Raw genomic sequence first — 27,998 nt, forward strand, 5'->3', positions numbered from 1 at the left:
CACCCCCTCCGCGTTTTATATACAAGTCAGCGTAGCGCTTTACTTTTGCTTTTCAATTCGCGGGCGCTGGGAACAACTCGTTCTAACCGCGCAGGATCGAAGGTTTAAAAAAAAAAAAAAAGTCCGCGAATAGAAGACGCTTAAAAGGAAGAGGTCGCCGTCTATTGGTTCGTTGCCTCGGCTCCTCGCGCCCTCGGGAGTGGTAGTCCTGCGGCTCTCCTTCTTATCGCTCTCCTCTCTCATTTGGACTACATTCCCCACCGTGCCTTGCAAACCCGGGCCTTAAAAGCAACTCCTTTTTAAGAGATCCACCGACGTTTTAAAAAGGGGCGTGTCTTTCTTAACGCAACCCGCCTCCTCGGGCTGTGTATTGTGGGTATTCTTTCTCTTATTAACCCCCCCTCCCCCCCCCACCGTCCTACCCCTGCACGCCCCGACGCGTGTGAGACTAGCCCTCGTTAGAGGTGGCGCGAGTTGCGATCTGCGGCTTGCGGTTTCCTGACTTGCCCCGTTTGCGGAGCTTTTGAGGATGAGGACGGCGACCGGGCAGCGTTTGCTAGTCTTCGTCCCGTTGCTGCTGCTGCTGCTGCTTCCCCCGCCGCCTAGAGTTTTGGGGTTTGTTGCTTCTCTAGACAGCGACTTCACCTTCACGTTACCCGCCGGCCGGAAGGAGTGCTTCTTCCAGACCATGAAGAAGGAGGCCACGTTGGAGATCGAGTTCCAGGTGAGGAGGGAAGGTGGTGGGAAGATCGGGGATCGCCTATATATGAAATCGTGGTAGCAAAAGGAGGGGGTGAAGGGGCAGCTTGGTGTGTTTTATATAGGCGCCTCGGTGCCCAGCTTGAAGTTCAGTGCCCGAGTTTCTCCAAGAATCGGTAGAGACATCCAAGAAGCCAAGAGAGCAAACTTTTGATTCAACCCGCAGAAGGAAAAGATCCCCTGCTAAAGAGGAAGTATGCGCTTCAAAGACACTGCCCTGGAAAAAGTTCAAATCTGTGGTTTCCTCTTACACTTGCACGCTTATTTTCAGCTCCAGAAAGAAGTGACGCAAAGTATTTGGTCACTGTGCCCAGATTCACATGGCAATAGAGGGCACAAACCTTGTATTAATACTGCAGTAATGCAATGTGATCATGTGAAGATAATCACTTTTGCCAGGTTCTCTGTTTTTGTCTTGGATTTAATTTAAAAGTTGCAAGTCAAATGTTTGGGACCTATTCGTCTTTATTATATAACAGAATAGAACAGTGGTTCTCAACCTGTGGGGGTCGAACAACCCTTTCACAGGGGTCGTCTAAGACCATCGGAAAACACATATTTTCAATGGTCTTAGGGATAATTTTATGGTTGGGGGTCACCACAACTTGAGGAACTGTATTAAAGGGTCGCGGCATTTGGAAGGTTGAGACCCACTGGAATAGAATAAGAGTTGGAAGGGATCTTGTAGGTCATCTAGTCCAACCCACCCTCCCACCCGCCGCCCAAGCAGGAAACTGTTTCTGACAGATGTCAGCCCAGTCTCTTATTGAAAATTTCCAGTGATGAAGCTCCCACAACTTCTGAAGGCAAGCTGTTCCATTGGTTGATTGTTCTCACTGTCAGAATATTTCTTATTTCTAGGGTGAATCTCTCCTTGATCAGTTTCCATCCATTATTCCTTGTCTTATGCCTTCAGGTTCTTTGGAAAAATTATTCACAGTATCAAAATTTTAAAGAACGAAGCATTCACATCTCTGGCCATCATCTAGCCTTCCACAACTTGGTACATTCCAGATGAATACGTTACACGTGTCATCATTTCTTCTAGTTAACCTATTGGCCATGCTTCCTAGGAAACTGAGAGTCATGCATGTCGACACTATGGCTAGTCTAGGTTCAGGGAATGTAGTAGTTCGTGTTTGTTTTACAGAGCAAACAGACTAGCTAAATATCAGTGACCCAGCTTGATCAAGCTGGTTTTTAGATGCTTGGACTGACAAGTCTACATAACAAAATTCTGCAGCGTACTTAGATCGTGAAAGCCAAATAAGCCTAAAATGTACTGACTGAGATAAATAGATTAAATGAAAATTTGACTACATTGGATATGAGCAGTTTCTTCTCCAGTGGCATGGAACTATCTGTTGGTTATTGCTTATGTGTGCTGTTGTCCTATCCTGTATTTTATGGAGCATGATTTATTAATGAGAAAACAAATGAATTTGTAGAATTTGTAGATCAATTCTACTCAAGGTTACTAGAAAGTTAATTTCAAATTTCCTCTCCATATTAGTATTCTTTTGAATTTCCTTTTCATTATTGGGAAGGAGAGGTTATATGTGTGTATATAAAATTTATATGCCGTCCATCTCAAGGTGACTTGGGTTATACAAACAGAAGGTGCTAAGTGCCATGGGTGGCATAGTTGCCAATTATGGAATATCTTTGTGTAATGACAGGGTTTTTTTTATAAAGAAGAATGCTGCTATTATTCTTCATAAGGTGAAGAACAAGTAAATGCTAGATTAAAAATGCTGTTGCTTTCACAAAATCTTGGGCCATGTTTATCTAATCTATTAAATAATAATTAGATAATAGAATAAATAAACAATATTTTGATATACTATTATCTATATCTGCAGTTCTCCCTGCTATATAAATTAGATGTCCCCAATAGCTTCCAAGTCCGGTTCACAGAGTTATATCACTTTGTTCACTTTAAGACCGGTTTATAAAAACCTTGTTTGCCAATTTCTTAAATTGATGAGTACTGGTTTAATTTCTATCTTTGTTGCATTCTTAGGTACTAGACGGAGCAGGTTTAGATGTGGATTTTCACCTCGTATCTCCAAAACATGAAACCATAGTTTTTGAACAGAGAAAATCAGATGGTGTCCACACGTAAGTTTAAAAATGATAAAAGACTCACTTGGCAGATCCTGAGTTTTGAAAAAGAAAATTCACAGAAGGGTTGAACAATCCTTGGTGTTCATCCCCCCTTCCCCCAAATCGTCTAAAAGCTGGCGAGATCTTTTTGAAAGATATGAAACAAGGTATAGGGAACTGCTATGGAAAGAGAGATTACTTAAAATCTTGTCTTTCTGCAGCTGAAATATGCTAGGATTGAAGTTCCCAAAGTATTTTTGCTTCAGTGTCTTTAGTGTCTCTATAATTCTTTCATGGCATGCTGTGATATGACACAGTTTGGGAACCATGGCTTAAAACAAATGGTGAACTCACAAAGATACTATGGGATATTTTAAATTTTTGAGGGAAACAGCAATATTAAGCCAATGTCCAACAGATGTTAAGTATTGTTCTTTTCCTCAACAATTTAAAGTATTGCACAGCATCCCTGCAAATTTCCAGTGACCCAAGGTGCTGCAGCAGTTTAGAAGATGTAACATTACCTGTATCCTTTTAAAGTTTCAGAATACTGTCATTAAGGGATTTGAAAGGAATATAACTGCCTATACAGTGTATTAAAGTGCAATGTCTTATGTTAACAGAGTGGAGACAGAGGAAGGTGATTACATGTTCTGCTTTGACAACACATTTAGCACCCTATCAGAGAAAGTGATTTTCTTTGAACTGATCTTAGATAACATGGGAGAAGAAGAAGAAGATTGGGAAAAATATGCAACAGGAACAGAGCTTCTGGATATGAAGTTAGAAGATATTCTGGTATGTAACATAGCTCTTGTAGAATGTATGACTGCTGGTACTTAAAATGTGTTTGTTCTTTTTCAGTGAATCAAAATTGGAGCAGCTATTGTACATCTATCCCTATTGATTATATTAACATTTATTTCATGTAATACAGTATTGGCATTTTTTATTAGGATTCAAAATGTTTCAAATTCAGAATGTTTTGAAAACTTGTTTTTCTCTGTGATGGAAGAATGAGATAAAGAGGGTTTACGTACTTGGAATAGCAACACTGGAATAGTATACAAGTAGTCCTCGACTTACATCAGTTCATTTAGTGACTGAAGGTATGACGACACTGAAAAAAGTGACTTATGGCCATTTTTCACACTTATGACTGTTGCAGCATCCCTACAGTCATGTGATTTACATTCAGATGTTTGACAACTGGTTCATATTTATGACGGTTGTAGTGTCCTGAGTTCATGTGATCATCTTTTGCAACCTTCTGACAAGCAAAGTCAATGAGGAAGCCTGATTCACTTAACAACCATGTTACTAACAACAACTACAGTGATTCGCTTAACAAATGTGGCAAGAAAAATCATAAATTGGGGCAAAACTCATTTAACTAATTTCTCACTTAGCAACATAAATTTTGGGTTCAATTGGAGGTCATTAGTCGAGGACTACCTGTATTTACAAACATAAAGCTGGAGTATCAGGAGTATTGTGAGTGCTAATTTTTTTTAAAAAAAACATATTCATCTTAGAGAACATTGAGATCAAAGGAATTTTTAGCTGAATATCTCTGGCTGAAAGAGCATGATTTGTGGTCTTCCAATATTTTAGTAGTACCGGTATATAGTATATGAAAAGAGCCCTTTCAGCTGCCTATGTGAATAAAAGATTTCTTGACCAGAACATTGGAGCTAGGAACAATGGCCTACGGAAAGGAGGGATGGAGCATGATCTCACAGTGTCAACACTAGGAGTAATTTTCAGATTTGTCTTTGTTCTATTTTTTTCTTTAAAAATATTTGGTTTTAAAACTTTGGTTGTTTGTGTTTTTTTACTAGGAATCTGTCAACAGTGTGAAGGCTCGACTTGGCAAAAGTATTCAGATTCAAAACCTGCTCAAAGCATTTGAAGCTCGTGATAGAAATATACAAGAAAGCAATTATGACAGGGTAAACTTCTGGTCCATGGTCAACCTGGCAGTAATGATTATAGTATCAGCTGTTCAGGTGTACATGTTGAAGAGTCTTTTTGAAGATAAAAGGAAAACTAGAACTTAACACAAGAGGGTTTCATTTAAAGCAATAAATAAGGGGATTTGCAATACACTGATTAAGAAAAAAAGATGGCTATTACTTCTCAGCTGTTTGGAATGGATAATAACCTTCACATACGATTTTTACAAAATTACGAACAGAGTGGCTTTTCTCTAACTTGGTGCATAATTTGTCTCTGATGCCATTTGTCTTGCACAGAATACTGGAGCAATGCCAGTTTTTTAACATTTGTAATTATGTCTATACTTTTTGCCTAACTTTTTTTAAAAAGTAAATGATTTGTTTCATAACCTTATAAAGATGTGTTTTCAGTATTTAATGACCAGAGTCGAGTAGAAATGCTGAAAATAAGCCTACTATTAGATTCTCTGTTAAAGTAAAGCTCCTTGTGATTTATTTGTACTAAGACATTTTCAAAATGAATGTTTGAAAGGCACTTGTTCCAAACTCCAGCAGTTCACAGACATTAATAGTCAACAGGTGGAATAAAATCCAAGTCACTAAGTCTATACAGCAAAGTTGTATTGGTTCAGTAGTATCAGCTACTTGGGTCCAAATTCAGAAGTCAATATAGTGAATCAATCTTTGTAATAATTCAAAATGCAAACTATATAAGTCCTAAAAGAAACATTTGTTCAAATACCATACTTAATTATGTAATGAAAACTCACTTTTCTTCTCAAATTTTTATGTAGAATTTTAACTTTGGAGACCCAATAAAGGAGAGTATTTGTAATCAGGATTGAAATGAGGGGTCCTTGATGCTCTCTGAGTTTGGTTGTTTTCTTGCAGATGTTTCATTACCCAAATTAGGTAACATCAATGCTAGTCATGGTTACCTAGTTTGGATAATGAAATGTCTGCAAAAAAACAACCTAACTCGGAGAGCATCAAGGACCCCTCGTAACTCTAGAATGCCTGGAAATAACAACCCGTATTTTTCGGAATATAAGACACACTTTTTTCCCTCCTAAAAGAGGCTGAAAATCTTATACTCTGAATGAAGCTTTTTTTCAGCCATAACTAGGCACTAGCAAGTGAAGCGGTCCCTAAAGAGGCGCTAGCGAGTGAAGCAATCTCCATGATTTGCCTGCTTTTCTCATTGCTTTTCTCTCCAAAGATCAGTTGTGCTTTAGAAGCTGTTTTTTATCCCCAAGCAGGGGATACCCCAAGCCTAAGGACACTGGCCAGATGAATACCTGGTAGGCAGATTTTTTCCCCCTATTTTCCTCCCCAAAAACTAAGCTGCGTCTTATACTCTGGTGCATCTTATACTCTGAAAAATACAGTATGTTGAGTTAATATTATTAATCTTAACATAATATTAATGTGCATTAGGTCTACTAGCATCCTGGAAGATGCTGCTGGTTTAAGAATCACACTCAATAAAATTAACACAAACGTTTACGGAAACATTTTTCATGCTGTCATGAAAGCCTGAAAAAAGGTGTGTTGCTTTAAAGAACAGAATGGTATTGAGCTGTGAAACACTAAAATCATTTTTGAAGTGTGCACAGGTTTAATATACATATTGAATATCAGAATTCATTATTTAGTTTAATTGGTTGACTTTGGAAGCTTCTCTATGCAAATTTATCATTTTAAGAAATCATAAACATGGCTATCTTTATCATTACAATGTTCTCCCTTTATAATGCTCAGACATATGTACTACTCTTGAATTATTTGAACATTATAAGGACTGAAATTTTGGTCCATTCACAAAGTTACAATTATTACTGTAGATCAAGTGGTCCCCAATCTTTCTGGCACCAGGGACCGGTTTCATGGAAGATCATTTTTCCATGAACTGGGGGGATGGATGGTTTCGCGCGCAACCTAGATCCCGTGCAGATGAAGCTTCACTCACTTGCCCACTGCTTGCGTGGTCCCGTTCCTATTGGGACCCTTGCTGTAGATCATGGGTAAATGATAAACAAGTGTTCTGTTTCCAGTTCTGGTACAAATTTGCCCCTGAGGAATTGGGTATAGAATAGTCCTGTTTTAGCATGAATTATAACAAAGGGATTCATTCCCATTTTAATCAACTTTAAGACTTGAATAGTAAGGTAAAGGTTCCCCTCGCACATATGTGCTAGTCGTTGCTGACTCAAGGGGGTGGTGCTCATCACCGTTTCAAAGCCGAAGAGCCAGCACTGTCCGAAGATGTCTCCGTGGTCATGTGGCCAGCAAGACTAAAGGCCAAAGGCACACAGAACATGGTTACCTTCCCACCAAAGGTGGTCCCTATTTTTCTACTTGCATTTTTTACATGCTTTCGAACTGCTAGGTTGGCAGCAGGTCACCCCGTTACGCGGCAGTAGGGATACAAACCGCTGAACTGCCAACCTTTTGATTGACAAGCTCAGCGTCTTAGCCGCTGAGCCCCCTTGATACTAGAATAGTAGCAGAATGGAAATGGGTATTTGATTTCATCATTCTGTTTATGTATGTGTGTGTGTTTGTTATACATACACATGCATGCAAAGGCAGAAACCAAGTAACATCATTGGATGGTATGAAATGTTGCCTTTTAAAATAACTTCAGTTCAGCTGAATTGGTTTTCCTAAAGTTCTTTCCCACATTTGTTGTAGGCCAAAAGTGAGGTGTATTCTTTTAAAAACACATCAGAATGATTTTTAACTTTGTGAATTAAATTATACCAATGGGAAGAATGATTCTAAAAAGCGTAACTCAGAAGCAAGTCAACTTTGCAACTTTGAGCCCTAAATTTCTGTTGCTAAGCGAGACAGTTAAGTGAGTTTTGCCCCACTTTGCAACATTTCTTACAACAATCGTAAAGTGAATCACTGCAGTTAAGTTAGGAACACGGTTAAATGAATCTGGCTTCCCCATTAAGGTTGCAAAAGGTGATCACATGACCCTAGGTCTCTGCAACCGTCATAAATATGAGTCAGTTGCCAAGCGGCTGAATTTTGATCATGTGACTATGGTCACAAGTAAACTGGTCATTAGTTACTTTTTCAATGCCATTGTAAATTTGAGCGGTCACTAAACGAACTGTTGTAGGTCGAGCAATGTCTGTATATGCTCACCAAATTGTTGTGTATCAGTATTCTGCTCAGTGCTAATTTGAATGCAAGGCATACTCCATATCCGTAATTCTACCAATTCGGATACTTAAATTATTCTTTAACTTACGATATATTGCGTAACAGGCCATAAAACTTTTCAAAAAATGTATATAATTAATTCTTCAATCTCACAGGATCAATATAACCCATAAAACTTTGTTTAATGAATTATTCCATTAATATACCCAGTAAATTGAAACAGCTGAGGACTAAATCAGAGTTGAGAAACATTCTAGAATGCTGTGAGGTTGTCTCACAATTAAGTGGTTTTCTTCTATGTAAACAAAAGCATATCAGTTGATGAGAAATAGTACAGCTATAATGAATGTTTCCACTATTTAATCTTCCATTCATACAACAGGTTGACCTATTAATAAGATTTTGGGGTGAGCATGAGCACCTATACCCAAGTGTCCGGATACTATAGCATATTACATGAAAACTTCATTATATCATCTACAGAATACTACTATCGGCAAATAAATGTTAGAACTGATTATTTAAGGAACAAAATGCAAGCATTATATATACCTATTAACATATATGTAAGTAAGGAAAACTGAATTTTATTTCCATATTATTAATCTTGCAATTGAAACAAACATGGTACTTCCAATGGTCTTGGAATTCAGAAAAAAATGGCTGTAATAGCTATAGCACTGGTAAAGGTATTGTATAACGTTTTGTACAAAACAAAGCTGTGACTAGCTTTCTACCTCTATATTTAGCTACAACTTGCTCTGTCCTTTGCAGTGTTAACATTGCAACAACAACCTTAAATCGATAAACATTGCTTAACTGAGTTGTTTTGATAAGTTTACTTTGTCGTATGTTTTGTATGATACAATTTAACAGAGCTCAGGAATAAACATTCTGCAAACAAAACAAAATACAAAATATAGATTTTTATTGAGGCGCAAATGTGATTGTGAGAAAAACCAATAAAGGAATATTAAATCAATTATGTATTTTATTTCAGTGATTTTTCCCATTTACGTGCACGGAGTGCACATCCTTCTTCCCCAGGCAATGTATGAATGTTAGAGAAATAGAGTAAGATACCCCCTCAGTCTTTTCTCTCTTGTGTTTCTCCCACCTATTTTGCTCTCTTTTACAAGAGCAAGATAAGAATCTCTAACACTGAAAATGACAGAGGAAAATAGAAGGAAACATTCAGAGTCTTTGCACCTTGGGTGCAATTTTTTGCTATTGTTTAAAGTACAGAACCTTTAAAAACTTATTCAAAATTACAGTACAAAAAAGCAGAGTAAAACTGCTCCCCCACAAAAAGCAGAGTAAAACTTGCCCCTAGACACTCTATGCCTGACTGTTTATGTCCCATAAATACTCTGCAGACTGTAACTAATTTTCAACCGGAATTTGCAAGTCATGGTTATGAAATACTGCACTTAACAATCAGCCAGAGCAATTGTCATAAGGAAAACGTGGTCAGTGGCGATTCACTTTATGACCATGTTGCTTAGCAACAGAATTGCCAATCCTAATTGCAGTCAGTAAATGAGGACTACTTGTACTTAACTATAAGGTACCATTCTGGATTCCAAAAAGTGGCCCCAACAATCCTACCTACCTTATTTTTCGGACTATAAGACGCACTTCCCCACCCCCAAAAGTGGGTGGAAATAGTGTGTCTTATAGAACAAATATAGCTGCCGGGTGTGTGTGTGTGTGTGTGTGTGTGTGTGTGTGTGGCACCGATGAGCTGTTCTAGGCAGCGGATATTCACCGATTGCAGTGAACAGGCTGCAGCAAATGGGCCACAGTGGTGGTGAACTGGCGGTGAAGAACTGAGCAGATTTTTTCTCTTGTTCTCCTCTGAAGCTAATGTGGATTTATAGTCCGGAGCATCTTATAGTCTGAAAAATATGGTAATTCAAGGGCTCATAGAGCTATTTAGGATATCACTGTATTTGCACTTTACATGCATTAGGCTATTTTATTAATAACTAGTCTTTATTTTTAGATTATCTAACCATGCTGTTTTATTAATAAAATGTTTATTTTTTTCTCTGTTGAAATTAATATTTTTAACAATGGGCACTCTCCTGTAAGTTAAGCCTATTTAAATAATGTTACCCACTCAAAGATATATCAGATGAACAAATTCTATTTTATTGTATGCTTAAATTAACATAATCTTGCAAATCTGAATATACATCTTTTCCCGTCTTTTACAACCCAAGTAACTAGGAATGGTCTCTTCTGAGTTTCTTGCCCAGCCTATATTACTGTTGCAGTCTCAGTTGTCATTTACCTGACCATTCCCTGACTGCATCTCTTCTGTCTCCCAAGGTCATTTTCATAAACCATTACAGAGACCTGGCAGGATAGATTTAAATAATAAGCTAAAATGTTTCTAAAGTAGACACACCAACTTTTATCAATCCAAAATTAATCTAAAATGTTCTATCATTTACTAATTAAGATTGTTTTTTCAAATATTTTTGGCCCTACATAATTTTTTAGGCTGCCTTAAAATATCTAGCACTGGGCTGTCATTACACCACTATGTAAAAAGAAGTAGCACTGATACAGTCAATTTGGGGTGAGCATAGTGGCTCACAAGGGTAGGATGCTGGGCTGACAATTGGCAAGCTTGTGTTCGAGACCAGGCTGCTACCATGGGGTGGGGTGAATTCCCATCACATGCTCCAGCTTCTGCTGACCCAGCAGTTCGAAAGCAGGTAACTGTAAGTGGATGAATGGGTACCACTTTGGTGGGTAACTTAATGGAGTGTGAAAGGAGCCCCAACTGGGCATCTTCTGGGCAACAGTGATGTCACCGTCCAATCCTTTCAACCTGGAAATACTTTGGTGCTTCCAACTAGACTTTAGTAGTAGTAGTAGTAATAATATAATTTGGGAATGATAAGTATACATTGTCGGTACAGTCCTAAAAAAATTGGAGAGAAGATTAGCTTTACCATCATCTACTGAAAATATCTACAGCATTTATTTTAAGAAACTTAAAACGAGAGCTTAGCTTTTTTTTTTTTGCATGTTTAACAAATGCAACTAGAAACAAGTTCTTAAAAATACACACATTTAATGTTGAATTTGAATTCTAGAAAACAGTTCCAGCAATACAAACATGTCAACCACCATGACAAAATGAAAACACACATCCACAATTAAACTGATAGTTTATCACATTCTCTCCCCTACCAGATTCCAATAGTGATCTTGCATGGAAGCCCTACTGCAAATACTGCTGGTGTTCAATGTGAATTACAAAAATTGCAGAAAAAGAAAATTTAAAAACTGGTTGTAAATTACAACAAAACTACATTTTGCATTATTTCAAAAGACCAACATTTAAAAAGTAACCTGTTCTTATGAAAATATTGTAGCTTTAGGCAAGGCAACTTAATAGCTGAGATTGAGTAAATGGAAGAGACCCACATTTTTAGTGAAGGCAAGCGGAAGTAAATTTTAATTTTCACCTTTGTTCAACTAAATTTTCTGAAAAATCACAAGCACCGGGCAATGCATTTTATTTATTCTTCCTTTGGCTCTGTAAAAGATGGTAAATATTTTTCGTTGATAATCCTAACAGTATTTTTGTTTTTCAAATCATATAAATAAGAGCAGAGCAGTATTTCATTGGACAACTTTCCCCCCCCAATTGTTATTTAACTTTTGTGTGACAACTTATTTTGTTGGCAACTCATGTCTAATGGACCTTCTCTAATTAAAGGAAGAAGCTTCAAAGTAAAAATATTTACTCTTTGGTTAAAAAAAATATCAAAAACTCAGGTAAAGGAAAGCCCCTAAGATAAAGGTAAAGGAGTCCCTGCGGATTTTATTCCACTAGTCATTGCTGACTTTATCCACCTAAATCCTAACCCCAGTTAAAAAAAAACTTGTTATTTTACAAGTAAAATAAAGTTATCCATTTAAATTTGATTTATTCCTAATAACAGAAGAGGTAAATTTGTAATAAAATCAGTATTGTTACTTCAAATGGCAACATACTTAACCCTGTGTAATTAAACCTTTTCTTCCAACTATACTTATCATCACATCCAAGAGGATTGTTAATGTGAGTCCTGCTGATTTTTGTTTTTTAGTAACTGAAAGTGATTTTACAATCAACATGTCACAAATTATTAGAATTCTTTTTTTTTTACAGAGCTCATGCTCAAATATTCAAGACTGTGCCTCAACCAGCTAGGGTTCCCCATGCCAACATAAACTGATGCTGCAAGGTTGTGCACAGCCAGACTGCTTCAAGGAATTGTACAGTGCAATACTATACATGTTTAGAAATCCTTCTGAGTTGAATGTAAATGAGTTGAGAACTGCAATCTCAAAAACCTGGCCTGGTATAGCTGCACTGTTTCCAGGTATTTTTAACAAGAAAAACTAGAGCATGTACTTTTAATTTCTCCCCATTCACTTAGAACTAATTTAATTAGAGGCAACTATAATAAGCCTTGGTTTTAGGTTTCATGTAATTGATATCAGTTTTTCAAAAAGAGTGGGCATTTGCGCAGGAGAGGGATAATGTGAACCTGAGAGGCACTCCAAAATCACTGGGCTCCCATGTGTAGAACTGCAGCCTGAATTATTTTCTAAAAGCATTATGACATTAATGACTGCACTTACTGCCAGAATACCCAGCACTCATTTGACACATATTCTATAGTATGTGGCAAACAACAGCACCCAATATAGCCTGAGAAGAAATGCTGCTGTGTAAATACTGCAACTATTCCTGATAAAAGACATTATGGGATATATAGTCAAAAGCTGCCCAATCCCATAATTTATATTGCATAGGTCACAATCACACATATATACACATGCACACGTATGTGTATATATACACATGCAAAGAATATATTAAAAAGACAACAAAGTCTAGTCACAGAGCAATTTACAAGCTCAATATATATTTTATACACTTTGCTTGAAAGATTTTAATATTTTACAGTCCTCAGCAGGAAGTATATACACTGCACTGTATGAAAATCTAGGGTTGTCAAAGTAGAAATAGTCTTTTGCAAACTTCTGGATAAGAAAAGATCAAGTATCTTTTTCAAAATTTGTCCTACTTACAGAAAATAGTCCCTACTCACAAAAAAACATCCATGGAATGTACACTAGAGACAAGGCTTTTTTTGACTTGTGAATATTTTAAAGCAAATGAAATCCCAGATTCCCAACCCAACACAGTCTAGATCCTCATTTTAAGCACATTAAGAATCTAGCCTTATTTTTTTAGTCATAGGCCTCTTATGTGATAAAAAATTGTTCTGTTCAAGAAGTGTTAAGGCTAACTTGGTTTTTCATTTTTACAAATATCCATTTAGGTTCCCTTCTGCACTCCAATGTATAAACTCTGCCTATAAATAGATAAAGGGCAGTGCAGGAAATAATATTTAGCACTATAGTCAGGAAGCAGTTGCTCCTTCCCATTCCACAAGATACTGAACTTTTCCATCAAGTGTAACCCGACGTGCCAAAACACGGTATTTTTCACCACAAGCTATCCTACCTGCAGCACCAAAGTAACTGGTAATAGAGTTCTTGAGATGATTAAGCTGCAACTCCTGATCTGCCAAATTATTCAGAATCTCTGTATTGAGTTCATCATATTGATAGTCATCTTTGCCTTCATCTTCTTTTACAATTTCTGGGTTCTGAATCTGGAGTGCTTTTCGTGGAAGACGTCCTCTTCTCCTTAAGTGGGGTATCGTGGATGGCCAAGTTCTTCCTGTTCGTGTCCTTTTTCTAGAATCAGATAAACTGCAAAGCACATACAATATTAATTTAAAAATTTAGAATATGTAATACCACAACAAAATCTACTCTATTCTTAATGTCTTCTTTGTTAGATACAGCAAAGAAAAGTTCAATTAATGATGAATCAAATGGAGACAAAACTTAAAGCAGTATGATTTTGGTGAGATTTATGGCCTCATTTCACCCATGGATTGTTGGAGACAATTTAGCTCTCAGGATGTAGAGGGCTGTTTCATATGGACATTTTATGTATGTTTTATCTTTTACAACACTATATATACTCAAGTAATTTTTCTGGAGCATTTGTTTTATATTAGCACTACAGCTGATAGGAGCTAACTTGATTCTTGCTACTGCACAGCAATGTTACTTAAGACATGACACATTCAGCCACATTACTGGAAGCCAGAGTGTACCGATGCATAATTTACTAATTTAGCTTGTCCATTTTTAAACTGATTTTTGCTCCTAAATTTGTCAAGCATTTTTAAAATGAGGAAAAGCAGATTCCTTGTAAGCTTGCCAAGAACATGGATCTTCTTCCAGTGCATCTCATAAATGCAACCGCCTCTAAAATTTCTATCAGCGGGAAATGATAATTTTGCTGCTACCTACACTACTTCCATGGAAGGAAGTAAAAGGGAGGGAAGACTCAATCTTCTTTGACAAATTGGAGGCTCTAGCTAACTAACCAAATCTGCTGTTGTGGATATAGCCCACTCTCTATGTTCCTACTTTTGGAGATGCTACTGAAAAACATTGGCAGTTTTATCATAAAGATCCTCATGACTGCAATTTGTTTAAACTTATTTAAACACACAGACACATCATTCAGAAGTACACTCCTACTACATGATTTTTGTTATTAGAAATCAGCATATTGTAGAAATTTAAAACTATTCAAATATTTTAAAGTCATACTTGAAATGAAATCCTCTTATGTTAACAACACAAGATGGTATAGATTCTTCAACATATCAAGTATCTTCAAATAAAAACAGCACAACCAATCTATATATATAGGTGTGTTTGTAATACATGAAATACTGCACCTGTAATGCTTGGAAATACTGTTTGAGGTAGTTTCTTTTGTACTGGCAGCACCTGTGGATTCCACATCTGAGGTATTGGATGAGTGTGCAGTTCCATCAGATCTTCTGAATGATATCATGGTGTCATACAATAAAAATTGACATAGATATTACAATTTCATATAACCTAGCCTTAATCAAATTGACAAATATTAAATTTTGGCCAAACCAGATTTAATCAGTCAGAAGTGGCATAATTGTTTTTCTAGTTTTAAGATAAATACAGGTTAAAATCTCATTGCCAGAACCTTGAAATGAAACAAGTTCTTAAATTGAAATTATCTCCTCCCATATTAGGCATGGGGAAGGGAATTACAATCCAATCTTTTATTTAAGATCAGCTTTTAAAGAGTTAAAATTGAAGGCAGGTAATCCTCATTTATCAACTACAACTGGAACCAGCAAAATGCTTGTGAAGCAAAGCAGCCTCTAAGTGAAACCACAACTCTGGTTCCAATCTTATTTCAGTTTTCCTTTGCTTACAAACCCGCAAAGGTCATAAATGTGAGGACTGGTTGTAAAGTTACTTTTTCAATCACCATTGTAACTGCGAATAGTCATTAAACAAGGCAGCTAATAAGCCTGTAGAATGAAAATACAGTACTATATGAACAGACCATATGCATGTGTTTCTGCTCCAACGTACAAAACTCCATGTTTATTTACAGAATGAGAGATTATATTTTTTACAAAAGGGCACTCATTTCTTTTCTGTTTTCTGTATACTGGTTGTCTCCTTTCCCTTTTTTATTTTGTTGTCTCTTTCATCACATCGCTCTTCAAATTATCTTAATCTTCATTATTTACCATAGTGAAATGCAAACCCCTTACATTTCATCACATACGTAGAATGTATGTGTGTGTGCACACACACAAAGGGGGAGAGGGAGAGAAGTGTTTGCTTTGTTTGAATAGAAAGCTGAATGAATATTTTCCCATACATACCCAGTAGTGCTAGGAGAATCCAAAATAGGGGATTCTGGCACTATAACAGGTTCTTTTTCCTAAAGGAATAAGATAGATTTTTTTCAGATTCTGTAAATATTCAACTCTCTGTTAACATTAAAAAGACAGTTTAACATATTCATTTTATTAAATAAGGAAATAATAAAGTAGTGCTTATTTTATTAAATAAGTAAACCTGTATACTACTTACCAAGATAGATGGCTCAGACATTCTTTGAATCATTTTTCTAGTATATGGGCCAGGAGGACGACCTACAGACTTTTTCTTCCCCTTTTTTTCTACACCATTAGTGACTTCCCTGGAAAAGAGTTTTAGTTTTAAACAGTAATATTGGTCTGTATTTATTAACAATTTCATTTCTGAAATTCCCTTTATAATTGTATTAGTTATGCTTTATCTTTTGACTGTTCATAAAAATAGATCTCTAAGTGAAATATAAAAACTGGGTATCAATAAAATATCAATTACACTCCACTAGAACCAGCAGAGAAAACCACTTTCAATTTATATTTCTGCACTATAACCACAGAACTTTCTAATCTGTCACTACAGAGAGGAAAAGTAATCAGAACTGTACCAATTGCCAACTGCAAAGAGATGATCTACCATACCACATCCCCAAAGATTATACTAAACACTCAGGTCTTAAAGACTTTCCTAAAATCCCAACAGTATTGATCAGACTGGCTGCAGTGCTATTCCAAAGGAGAGGGAACAAAGTAATAAAAAGGCATGTATTCCCTGAAGATGGCAATCCTTCAAAGACAAAGGAGGCTCTCCTCACTAAATGTTATTGAACAGCCACAACTGCTGTGAGAAAGGAGTCCCAAAGATATTTAAGTTTCAAGCAAGGTAAGCAATTACCAGTTGGTTTCTTGAATTGCACTAGAAGCCAACTGGCAAAGAGTGTAGTTCATGTTACTTGTCAACTTGTTACTTGTAATGTTACTTGTCAAAAGAACTCTTTAAGTATAAGTGTCACTGCATTCTGGACCATTTGTAGTTTCTGGATGGTCTTCAAGGACAGCCCTAGGTAGATTAAATTGTACTAATTCTACTGAGAGGTGACTAACGTATATGGTCCAGGAAAGGCCATAACTGTTGCACAAAATGGAACACTACAAAGACCTGAGAAGAAACTGGGAGTCTGAAATAACCTCCAGTTTATGAACTATTTCAGTCCAGGAGATCACAACCCTCTTCAGAATGAAAGATGAAATACCACTAGTCTCAGATGTTTTGCATGCTCACATCCACTCTATTTGCTGGGACTGACCCAGAGTCTTTCTCCAAGATGATCATAGCTTTTAGGCACTGAGATAGCACCTTAACTATCTCTCTTGTTAAGCCCAGGGTCAAGCTATACAGCTAGGTCCTGTAAACACTGATGATACTTGACTCAATACTGGCAAATAAACTTTTTCAACAATTTCCTGTTAAATAGGAAGAAAAAGAGCCCTATGGCAATACAAAAAAAGAATTTGAGTTCAACTTTCTCCTGTCACTGTTACCAGTTGGAACCATCCCCAGAGGAAGGAGGAAAATCAATGCAACATAGTAACCTTGACTCCGAATCTCCAGAGATGTTTCAGACAGATACTACAATCAATGTTTATCAAAGGTTGGTAAGAAATTAAGTAGAACCAGGAGGGCTGCACCAATCCTTTCCCTATAGGTAACCCAAAGGAGCTATCAATTAAGTGCCAATATATTATTCAGGTACTATCATCAAAATAAAAGTAACACAGAAGTGCTGAGAAAGATGCTGATCAGAGGCAACCTTCTTGTGCTGTGCACATATTTGCAAGAATCAATTGTGTAATTATTTTTAAAAACTGATTAGATTTATCACAACTGCTTGAAATTTAAGAATAATTTATTAAACAACATTCCTTCATACTAGAAAATACAACACTTCCATTCATCGTCCTTGGGATGTGCTTGTCTACTGAAGTAGTATGGGGTATTGATGTTCCTCTACCAATCTGTCCTATCTCAAGATTTCAGCAAGTTTATTTTGTAGGCCACTGATTTTATAGAAGATACCCAGTTTACAGAAGACAGCCAGCAATGCAGGATACTCCTTCCATTTGCTGTTGATAGTCAAAGCTTTAATCTAATCTTAGCAAGCCATTTTGCTCAAGCATAAAGACAGGTTTTGAGTTTACTGCACAAAACTACTCATTTAACTCTTGGCCAATTCTGTATTAAGATCACACATAGCTTGTATTTGCCAACTACTAATTTGATCTGGATAGATACATCATATGCTTTGTACTACTACTTAATAATACCTATTTGGATTGAGCATTTTTATGGTACTGTATGTAAGGACAAAAGTACCAATAGCTATTAGAATTACATCTTCTATTTATTTCCCACCTTCATTATTTCTTTAATAACTCAAGGTGGCAGACTTAAATAATATTTCTTTCTGCTATTTTACTCATAACAACAGCCTTGTGAGGTGAATTGGGCTAACTGGCCCAAAATCACCCAGCCAGCTTTCATGGCTAAGGCAGGATTAGAACTAACAAATCTCCTGGTTTCTAACCTGGTGCTTTAACTACTAGACCAAATTGGTTCTTTATGCTATTCTAACTGCACAAGCTCAACCTGGCCTAACATGACTCCCTAGCCTTTAGGACTCTGCTTATTTCCAGTTAGTCTTTGTTGGGAGTCTACATACAATTCTTTCAGCTTGGTCTGTCATTTTATTCAGTTTTAGTCTATTTACCTCTGATCAGGCACAGGTTTAGATGATTTTCTGCCTTTAATTTTGAACTCATGGGAAGTTCCCTCAGGTTCTTTCTCAGCCTTAAAAGCAGCATTTGGTGGGCAAGGAGGAACACGAATTCTTAAGCCGAACAAATGTTTTTTCTTCTTTATTTCCTTCCCAGACATAAACCTGCATTTCAAAATATTAAATGCAGAACATGAAGACAAAATTCATTTCTTTAGATATGCAGTTCCATTTATTAACAAACGTATGGCACTACTCACAGCCTGCTCAAATGCCAACATTGGGAAAAACATAAGTAAACCTTCCTATAACTTCTACTCAGAATAAAATCTGACTTAAACATTTAGATAAACAATAATTTTGTTGCAGCTACACGTTTTTAGATAACACTTCAAACAACTTTAGACTATTATCTGATTAAACTAAAGGAAATAAAAGAGAAAATTGTATAAAACCCTTATCGACTTACATGGTCTTGTAATCATTTAATGCCTCTAGAACATGTTCATATCTTTCAGATTTTGGTGTGTCTGCCAGCTGTAAAGTATCAAGAAGTGATTTAATCTACTGAAATGTGCAGTAACATCCATAAGCACTAATACTTAACAATACTTAACAATTCAAAGAAATATAAAACACAGCAGCATTCTAGAATTTCTTATGTAACAGGGCAAAATTCTAAAATACCTACTGTAGTATATTAACAAATAAGAGGGGAACAGAAGTTTAGTTATCTTCATTATTCTACAAACAAGGCATTGAATAAATTGTTCTGTATCTATCTGAACTGCTAAATATCACTTGTATTTATGGATATAGTTTTAATACTGAAATATTCTGGGGAGATTTGATGTAGCTTTGAAGTAACAGATTGTAAGGACTACATATATAAACATTTTTATTGAAAAAAATCTATTTAAAAAAGATAAAGTTGCTTTAAAATTCAAACTTCTATCAGTTACAAGACCACACTTTATTTATTACCATATATAAAATAGACAAAATATGTGGATTAAGTGTAACTGTAGGAACGGCAGAACCTGGGGGCACAGTTAAAAGAGGGATCAGCCTAGAATCCCTATGTGGCCAGAAGCAAACTAAGGCTAACCTCTCTTGAATTCTGTTGACCCTTATATAATGCCAAGCAAATGCTAACCATTAGTTGAGAAGATTCCTGTGGATAGGCATAAGTAGCAATAAATGTTTAATTGGATCTTCATGTGTGGATCTGATCTTTTGCATCTGACATTAACTTTCAAATCTTAAGATTTTTTTTTAATACAAATAAAACACTCAAAAGAAATAATCTCAAAAACAACAGTTCACAAGCATGTCAACATTAACCAGGAAAACAAACTTTACATCTAGTACAATTTTACTATAGATTGAACAATTATTAAAATATATCTACAGTTTAACTGTTTGATCTTTTGAACTATAGAAACACATAAACAACTTCAATATTTCAAAAACTTACTTCACCAGGATGGAGTCGATCCCAATTTTCATTAATGTATGTCATGAGTTCAAGTTCTGAATCAAAATATTTCTTTTTATGAATAACACTTAGGTTGTAAAGGCATAGATGTGCTATATCTACCCTAGAATTCAGAAGTTTAAATAACAATTAGTAAGTTTTAACATTTAAATTTAAGAACTTAACTGTTTAACTCATTGCAGCTGAATGGTCCTGTCCAACTTGCCCTGACCTACTCACCCTGACCAACTCGCTGCAGGACAATTCAATGTGGGATAATTCAAGAGAGGGATAAGTGAATTGCAGTGGGCCTTGTCTTGCTTTACATTTGAACCTTCTCAGGTTAGAAGTCCTCAAGGCTGGGTGAGCTGCAATTTTACTTGCCCCTCTCTTGAGTTATCCTGTGCTGAATTGTCCCATGGCGAGTTATCCAGACAGCTGAGGCGAGATGGCCAGGACAAGTCAGCTGCAACTATCACCTGACAACAATGCAGATCTATTTCACTAAAAAAAATCCTACTTTCTAAATATTTTGTTTTTCACTTTCTCAAATGAAACCAGAAGGGAAGAGGATAACAAAAATAATATATCCATATTCTAATTACTTGTGCAAAGTCCATTCAAATAATGGAACTACAAAACTATCTTTACAGAGATGTGCAATGAAATGCTGAATATTTTTGCCCAATATTGATTTAAGTTGTACTTACCACTGCAAGGGTAAACGTTTGAGGTATTCTGGTCCAGAACTACAAACTGAACAAATGAATGTATAAAACCTTTTAAAAGAAGTTTAAAAAGCATATTCAGTGTGTGAACATATTTGCTTTTAAATTGTATTGACAACAATTCATTTGACAAGATATTTAAGACTACAAAAACCAAATCTGTTTTCATAGTTAAAGTACATCAACAAGTGATAAATAAAAGATTGTTTTCAAACAAATAGTGAAAAGTCTGGGTCTATGTTCTTATCAATCTTTTAAATGTTTTTATCCTTATGATAAAACTTGAGTCAGGGAAGACCATAAATAGAATAAATCTAACAATGCACTGAAATAGCAGCGTATTTATTTATTAATGCATCAATGTAAATATCACAGTTTGTGTCAAAAGCATCACAATTAAAATAAGGCATACCAAAGGACATAAAATTTAAAATATAAAAGATTAAAATATGTACAAATTAAACAGATCTTGCCCAGAGTATCACAGTTACAGCCATGGAGAATATATGACTACAGGACTGAATACAGTCCTTCCCAAAGGGGATACCTAACACACAAAAGAAGATGAAAGAAAAACATATTACCTGTCACCATACAGCATTGGCTTTTGCAGGCACTGCACACAAGCCTCATGAAACCACTGTTTACATTTGCAGCACTGTAGCATCTTCAAATACCAGCTTCATTAACAGTAAGAAAAAACAAAGATTGTTATGCAGTAAATACCCTGCTAGTAAAATTAGCAGAAAAGCATTAAATGTGGTTACATGATTATGAAGTTTAGAACTAATAAAATCACATCATTTATATATATAATAGACTATGTCATATAAAAATAAAAGTTCACAGACTAGACAGGAATGTTATCATTTGGCAGTTTGCTGATCCATGAACTTATAGCAAAATGGAGTGCCATCCTATTTCATGTTATGCTCAGTTAGCATTCCTTAAAGTGGCTGCTTTAAGAAAAATAAAATGAAAGCTACACCAATAGTAGTTATATGAGAGTTGCTCCTGAAGCAACTGGTCAATTAACTGGTCACTATGCATTCATTGATACTTCTGCCATTTGCAGACTTCATCTTTATTGAACATAACACAAAGGCAGAGTTTATACAACAAACTAAACCAAAATCAAATACTGACATGCTTTAGCACTATGTCTTAAACCAACCAACTTCCAAATTTATTCAATGAAACTTGATCCAAGAATATAGTTTAACTATTTTTTTCCCACACAAACATCAAAAACTTAAGAATAGAAAGTATTCTGAGAGCCTGGTACTATTTTAGAGCCTGGTACTATGTTCAATAAAGCTGTTTTATGGCATATTTATGAAACATAACACTTGATCTCACACATATTCTTGACAAATAAAGAGAACATAGAAAAAACTGAACATATATTTTCATAAGCATGTCAACTCCTTACTCTCCAGGACCTCCACAGTAGCAATAACACTGTTGGGCATTTGTTTTATGGCCTGCATCCCATTCAAGGTCAGCTACATTGTAAGGCAATGTTTGCTTCATGACCTGCAGTGCTTTAGCATTTGGTCCTTTCTTAAGCGCGCCACCTCTCTAAAATGAAATGCATTAAACCGGAAAATGTTAGTATCCAATACCATACAAAAATCAATTTTCAACTGCAATTAGTTTTTTAAGCAATCAACTTACTTTTGTTGTTGTTGCAAAGACACACTGCCGGCAGAGCCATTTATCGTCTGAATCTATCACACTAGAACCGATATTTGGTGTATGACACAGTTGATGATAACCTGAATTAAAAAGAAAAACTCTTTAAGAGGATATAAAGCTATGTACATCTTCCTCTCCCACATTAAAACCTATAACCAAACATTTTAAATTAAATGTCCTGATACTCGAAAACACAATATGAGACATTGAGAATGGCATAAATGTAATAAGCATCAATAGAAATGTCTATGCACTTAGGTTTACAGGTAGTCCTTGACTTATAGCCAATTGCTTAGCAACCATATGAAGTTACGCAGACCGCCCCAGAGCTACCTACAATCCTGTTTCGAAGTTCCAATGGCCACTCCCCATGGTCATGTGATTGCATTTTGGACACTTGGCAACTGATCCACATTTATGGCTGTTTGCAGCACCCCGTGTTCACATGACGATTTATGACATTTTGTGAGAAAACAGTGTTTACCTTCCAGATTATGGCATAAAACACCCATTGGGTACAGTGGATTTGCTTAACGGCCGGTGTATTTGCTTAACTGCTGCGAAGGAGGTTGCAAAATTGGGCAAAATCAAGTACTGGTGACCTGCTTACCGACTGCCACAACTTATGATTGTAATTATGGACTCAATTACAGTTGTAAGTCGAGGACTACCTCTGCACACAATATACTAATACATTTTTAAAATGTCTACACTTATTTTTTTAAATTACCTTGACCACACTTATCACATATAACCATTTCATTGGGTGCTTCTGAATATTCCTCCTGACATATTGTACAGACCATTTCCCCCGTTTCAGTAGCTCCTAGAACAACAAAAAGGCATGGCTTCATACTAAATGAATATATTTTACATTTTGAACACTGATTGCTAAGTCCTGACATAACGTGATTTGGGTTTTGTTTTGCATAATATGTGAACTCAGCCACTCTGGTCTGTGAACCATGACTTAGAACAGTGTGAGTTCAGTTGGGGTTTGACTGGTGTATTTGAGATCATGAGTTATAAAAGAGACCTATGAATTCTATAAATCCAGCAACTCATATGTCTTTGGGTTATATATGGGCCACACATATTTTGCATTCAGCATGTTGCTCCCCTTATAATTTTCATCTCTACTTAGATCAATTACATTTCTAGCTCCCCTTCCTCTTTACCACTCACCATTATAGATAAGTGACAGCTGAAGAATGGTTAACCCTTTCCTCATGCCTGCTGCACTCTGAATCTCAACTGGAAGGAGTTTGGAAATAGTATAGTAAACCCATGTTTTACTTTAATTACTAAAGGATCAAATCATCATCACCATCATGATATAAGGTTCTTGCCTGTTTGTATGTCCTTCCAGAGAACCCAGGACTTGGAACTGTCTTCAAATATAACGAAGCAGCTCTGCTTAAGTTTGTTTATCTGAAATAAAAATAAATTTGCAGCCATAATAGCAATTTGCAATTTTGCCATAAGACGTTTTAAGCTAGTAGGTTAATTAAAAATGGATTACCTTTTTGATAGTTCCAAGATAAAACAAGCCATCTGACCATCTGGCTAGGACATCTTGACCTTCTTCAAATTTGCACACTGGCTTTTTGGATTTTTGTCCATCCCGTGAGGAGAGTTTGGTCAAGGATATTGGTGGTTTTTGGTTTCGGTGCAAAGGAGACCGCTTGTGGACCACTGAATTACCCACCCCCGTAGAGTCTCTAAAATATAGACATATATAATGAACATGAGCAACTTCTAAAACATTAATAGCTAACGTTCAAACCACAAGAAATTTAACTGAGAGTGAGACTTATATTTAATCTCCAGACATATCTGAGACAAGAAGATGAAGCCAATATGTAATTTTTTAAACTGGAAATTTATTGTAATTCAATATACATTGAAGAAATATGCCATAGTCCTAAAGACTAACAATTAAATATATGACTTGAGTGCTTATTATTTCTACATTGTTCATCTAATCTACTAAAGATGTGCTTACATATTGGTTTTCTCAGATACTGTCTCAGTACATTTTGAACTGTATTAAAACCTGCATAGGGCAATCTATACTGCATTAAAAGAAAAAGCACTTTTGGCCATTACCAAAAACCTGTCTATGTAACATACATTATGTAAAATTATTTAGCAGCAACTGGTTACTAGTAAGTGGTTTTCATATTTTTACATACAATACAGTATTCAGCCCATAATCATTTCTATCACTATGCAAACATAGTGTTCTCTTGGTTCATTGAGCCCTTGTACAAACACTGAAACAATACATCATAACTAAGGCATTTGCAAAGATATGAAGAGAAATAAACAACCCTGATTCTTTTTAATTTTGCTGAGGATGAAGGGTCAGAAAGCAAGAATTCAAACAAAAGTGTTATTGCCAAGTTCAGTGTTCTATTCTTTTTGCAACACAGGAAATATATTCCATAAGCTTACTTTAAACTTCTACAGAATAATTCATACACAATTAGACAGAAAATAGAAACAGGCTATTAAACTGAGAGAAATAGTATCTTGTATATCTTTAGAGATATTATCAGGGATTGACCATGTTGGCACAAAATGCTAAATCTCGATTAACTGAGTTAATCTAATTGCCTGGATTTGTACAGAACACTGAACTAAAAGTTATAACTATAATTTTTTTGGAGAGGGGGATTGCACAACACACTAAATTAGTTTTTTGAATTTGTTTCTTGCAAGAACACATTCAATGTAACAGAAGTCTGAAACTGCACACTCATCTTAATAAGCAAGCAAACACACACACACACACACACACAGAGGGAGGGGGGAGGGAGAGAGAGGGAGGGAGAGAGAGAGAGGGAGGGAGAGCGAGGGAGGGAGGTAGAGAGAGAGAGAGAAAAGGACAGGTGAAACACTCAGGTGACAGTTAGGCAAAGCGAAACAGGAGCAGAAGCAATGTCTTTATTAAGTGTGGTAGTTAGCAATGACAGACTTATACCTGGCTGCCATACATTATTCACTTTTAACATATCATCAGTATGTCTCAATTATTCAGTCAGATTTCTCTTTCCCACTTCTTCCATTCCCCATAAGCTCAGTCCCAATTAAACAATGATTAAAATTCTGGTCAAGCTTACTGTAATTTATTTACTTACATTTGTGGAATTCCAGTTCTTTCTATCCACATTTCTTGACTGGAATTTCAAGACCTATTTTGACTGCCTAGGAATAGTTGTGAATGGTGAGAACTCCAATTTCCTAATATGAAAAATGATGTCACTTGGCTAACACTCCACAAATACTGAAAGGAGCAAGAGCAAAGGTAACAAGCTCTTTTAACAGCAACAACAATGCTGTTAAAAGGTATAAACAGCTTTGCCAGGAAACAAGAAAAAATAGGAAATGGAATAATAAGCAAAACACACACATCCTGCAAATAAATAATGCTCTCCCTAAACATTTTAAAGCTAAGAATCATCAAATATTATACTCTTTCATCACAGAGTAATTGCTCTGGGGAGAGGTTATGCCTTTTTTGCACATTTTATCAGTTTTATATTTTTTCAGTAATCTATCACAGATTTAGGGTTCCTAATATATCATTGTAGTTGTTAATGTTGACATTAACAGTACACTACTATTCAAATGCAATTTGAAAGGATAGTGTATAAGCAAATTGAAAATATACAACTCATTACATTAAAGAAATGCAGCTTTGGGGGTGGGGAATCAAAAGCCACATTTGATCTTATGTGTGTGAAGTGCTGAGGACTATAGTACAAAGCACAGGTGGCCAGGATGAAAACAAAATATTCAATTTAACATTTAAAAAATATAGTCAGCATGGTTATTCCCCGTGTAATTAAAAATTCTATTTTTTTAAAAAAAAACAGTTCAAGAGAGTGCTAGGGACTGTACTGAAAGCCTCAGGGGCTCCAGGTGGCCTCAGGTTGTTTACCCCCTCCCCCACTGTACAAGATCAAAGCTGCCTTTTCATTTATCAGTACTACCAAACCTTTTTTCTTTTGACTCATAGACCCTTTTCCCATAACACATTTAACTAGATCAGTTACAAAGGCAGCAACTGTCTTTGTACAATGTGCTAAAGCTTGATTCGTTTTAATTTTGGTCAATTTTTAAAATATGTTTTAAAATGAGGTGTAATCCCACTTGATGGATCATATTTCAATATACTGTGTAAACTTAAAAAGTTAATTCATTAATTATGTTAAACAAACTGTGAAAACACACACAAAGGGGTACATATAGCAGTTGTACAACATAAAGCAGGAGAGAGGGGGGGAAAAAAAGAGAAGCTGTCTGAACTGAAAAAAATATATAAAATTCTGTCTAGGGGAACAGTGCTGCAAAATCTTTAACCCTAGGTCCCATTTATTAATTAGGTAAATAATTAATAAGGTAATTATCGGTTAATAAATCATACATAAAATAACGAGAACTAATATACTGGCATTATTAGTATAGCAACAAATTTACCAACCCCTTCTTTTGGAACGACCTCTTTTTATCGACCCTGGAAACAAAAACGAAAAAGATGATTTCGAGTCCCATTTGCAGACCGAAATTATGGCAATGCAGAACTTCCTCAATGATTTATTTATAGATATAGATATATTATATGATCACTAGCGAAGATTCTCGCCTTTGTTTGGCTTGCCTAGGACACCCAGACGCCCCTATATATATATATTTATGTATTATTTTATTTATATATGTGTGTGTTTGTGTACACACACACACACGTATAGCCAACCCCAGCTACGGTTCATGTTGCAGCGCAAGAGATGCCCACACCCACCCACCCCACATCTCCCTCCTTATACAAAACTCGGCCATTTCTCTCCGTCCCCTTTCCCGCAACGTCAACCGACCGGGAGAGCGGAAATGTTGTAACGTTGTTTTCTTTCCCCTTTCAAAATCAATAGATGGCGGGATCCCAAAAAAAAAAAAAGCCGGGAAACGGGAGAGAGCCGCTTTCCCTTCCCATCCTCTTGCCTCCCACCATCCCGACCCCCGCGATCCATAATAGATCGCTGATCTCCTCCCTTGAGCCTCCTTCCTCTCGCTCACCTCATTCGGTCTCTCCAGTTGGGCCACTCGCTTCATGCAGGGAAATCAATGGCGCTCGATGCGCTCTAGCCCCAGAAGCCGCTTTTCGGCCGGGCTTTCTCGCCGCCCTTCGAAAGGGCAAACCCGCGCGGGGGGAAGGGGGAGGAGAGGAAGGGAAGCCAACAAGGGGGCTCAAGCCCGAGGCAGCCTCACGGGCAGCCCGGCTCCACAACAACCCTTCGCCATTTTGCTTTCCCGCGGAGGAGAAGCTGGTGCATTGTGGGAAACACAAAGGAGCTGCTTCGGCGGCGACGTCGGCGGCAGCGGCAGCAGAAGCAGCCCCTCCTCCTCCTCCTCCCCTCCCCTCCCTTCCAAACGGTACAATCCCCTCAAGCCGGGCCGGCCGCGTCGAATCAGCGCTCCGTTCGTCTTCTCCCTCCGCGGCAGTG

The 27,998-nt window shown here is 36.6% G+C and overlaps 3 protein-coding genes across 16 annotated transcripts in view; 1 reads left to right on the top strand and 2 right to left on the bottom strand.

The window, feature by feature from the left end:
* The window catches only part of CCDC18 (coiled-coil domain containing 18), a 39,753-nt gene extending 39,501 nt beyond the window's left edge, over positions 1–252 (bottom strand). Inside the window, exon 1 of the mRNA XM_034437313.3 lies at positions 44–252. The gene's annotated coding sequence lies outside the window, so the exon portion shown is untranslated. The remainder of the gene's footprint in view (positions 1–43) is intronic.
* On the top strand, positions 232–8,979 carry TMED5 (transmembrane p24 trafficking protein 5). Its single transcript, XM_034437318.3, has 4 exons — positions 232–724; positions 2,783–2,880; positions 3,489–3,663; positions 4,707–8,979. Exons 1-4 carry the CDS (start codon positions 530–532, stop codon positions 4,923–4,925), a joined length of 687 nt encoding a protein of 228 aa, XP_034293209.1. The 5' UTR covers positions 232–529; the 3' UTR covers positions 4,926–8,979.
* Positions 8,909–27,997, bottom strand: MTF2 (metal response element binding transcription factor 2). Of its 14 annotated transcripts, none has more exons than XM_087891115.1 (18): positions 27,571–27,979; positions 26,981–27,013; positions 25,635–25,701; positions 24,014–24,212; positions 23,841–23,922; positions 23,222–23,317; positions 22,471–22,571; positions 22,226–22,374; positions 21,378–21,473; positions 20,776–20,844; positions 20,066–20,189; positions 19,058–19,125; positions 18,583–18,753; positions 16,035–16,143; positions 15,824–15,882; positions 14,840–14,944; positions 13,540–13,790; positions 8,909–10,932 (listed from the first exon to the last, which is right to left on the bottom strand). In XM_087891115.1, exons 3-18 carry the CDS (start codon positions 25,664–25,666, stop codon positions 10,871–10,873), a joined length of 1,773 nt encoding a protein of 590 aa, XP_087747241.1. In that variant the 5' UTR covers positions 25,667–25,701; positions 26,981–27,013; positions 27,571–27,979; the 3' UTR covers positions 8,909–10,870. The 14 variants fall into 14 exon arrangements, with proteins under 14 accessions (XP_087747241.1, XP_034293216.1, XP_087747242.1 ...); XM_087891117.1 differs by lacking the exon at positions 8,909–10,932 and adding an exon at positions 11,069–11,553 and having other exon boundaries at positions 25,635–25,737; positions 27,571–27,994; XM_087891118.1 differs by lacking the exon at positions 8,909–10,932 and adding an exon at positions 11,069–11,553.
* Between the last annotated feature and the right edge of the window lies 1 nt (position 27,998).

Source organism: Pantherophis guttatus, chromosome 3 (assembly GCF_059756535.1).
Source record: "Pantherophis guttatus breed Tessera chromosome 3, ASM5975653v1, whole genome shotgun sequence".
Classification (NCBI taxonomy): Eukaryota; Metazoa; Chordata; class Lepidosauria; order Squamata; family Colubridae; genus Pantherophis; species Pantherophis guttatus.

Bases quoted from the DNA above. Each gene is read 5' to 3' on its own strand.
- MTF2 (XM_034437319.3), bottom strand. The intron at 22,375-22,470 runs GTAAGTTGATTG...ATTTCATTTTAG, and splicing joins TCTTTGCAACAACAACAAAA to AGAGGTGGCGCGCTTAAGAA. The intron at 18,754-19,057 runs GTAAGTCGATAA...TTTGAAATGCAG, and splicing joins TTAAATGATTACAAGACCAT to GTTTATGTCTGGGAAGGAAA.
- TMED5 (XM_034437318.3), top strand. From the start codon at position 530: ATGAGGACGGCGACCGGGCAGCGTTTGCTAGTCTTCGTCCCGTTGCTG. The intron at 2,881-3,488 runs GTAAGTTTAAAA...TTATGTTAACAG, and splicing joins AAATCAGATGGTGTCCACAC to AGTGGAGACAGAGGAAGGTG. The intron at 3,664-4,706 runs GTATGTAACATA...TTTTTTTACTAG, and splicing joins TGAAGTTAGAAGATATTCTG to GAATCTGTCAACAGTGTGAA.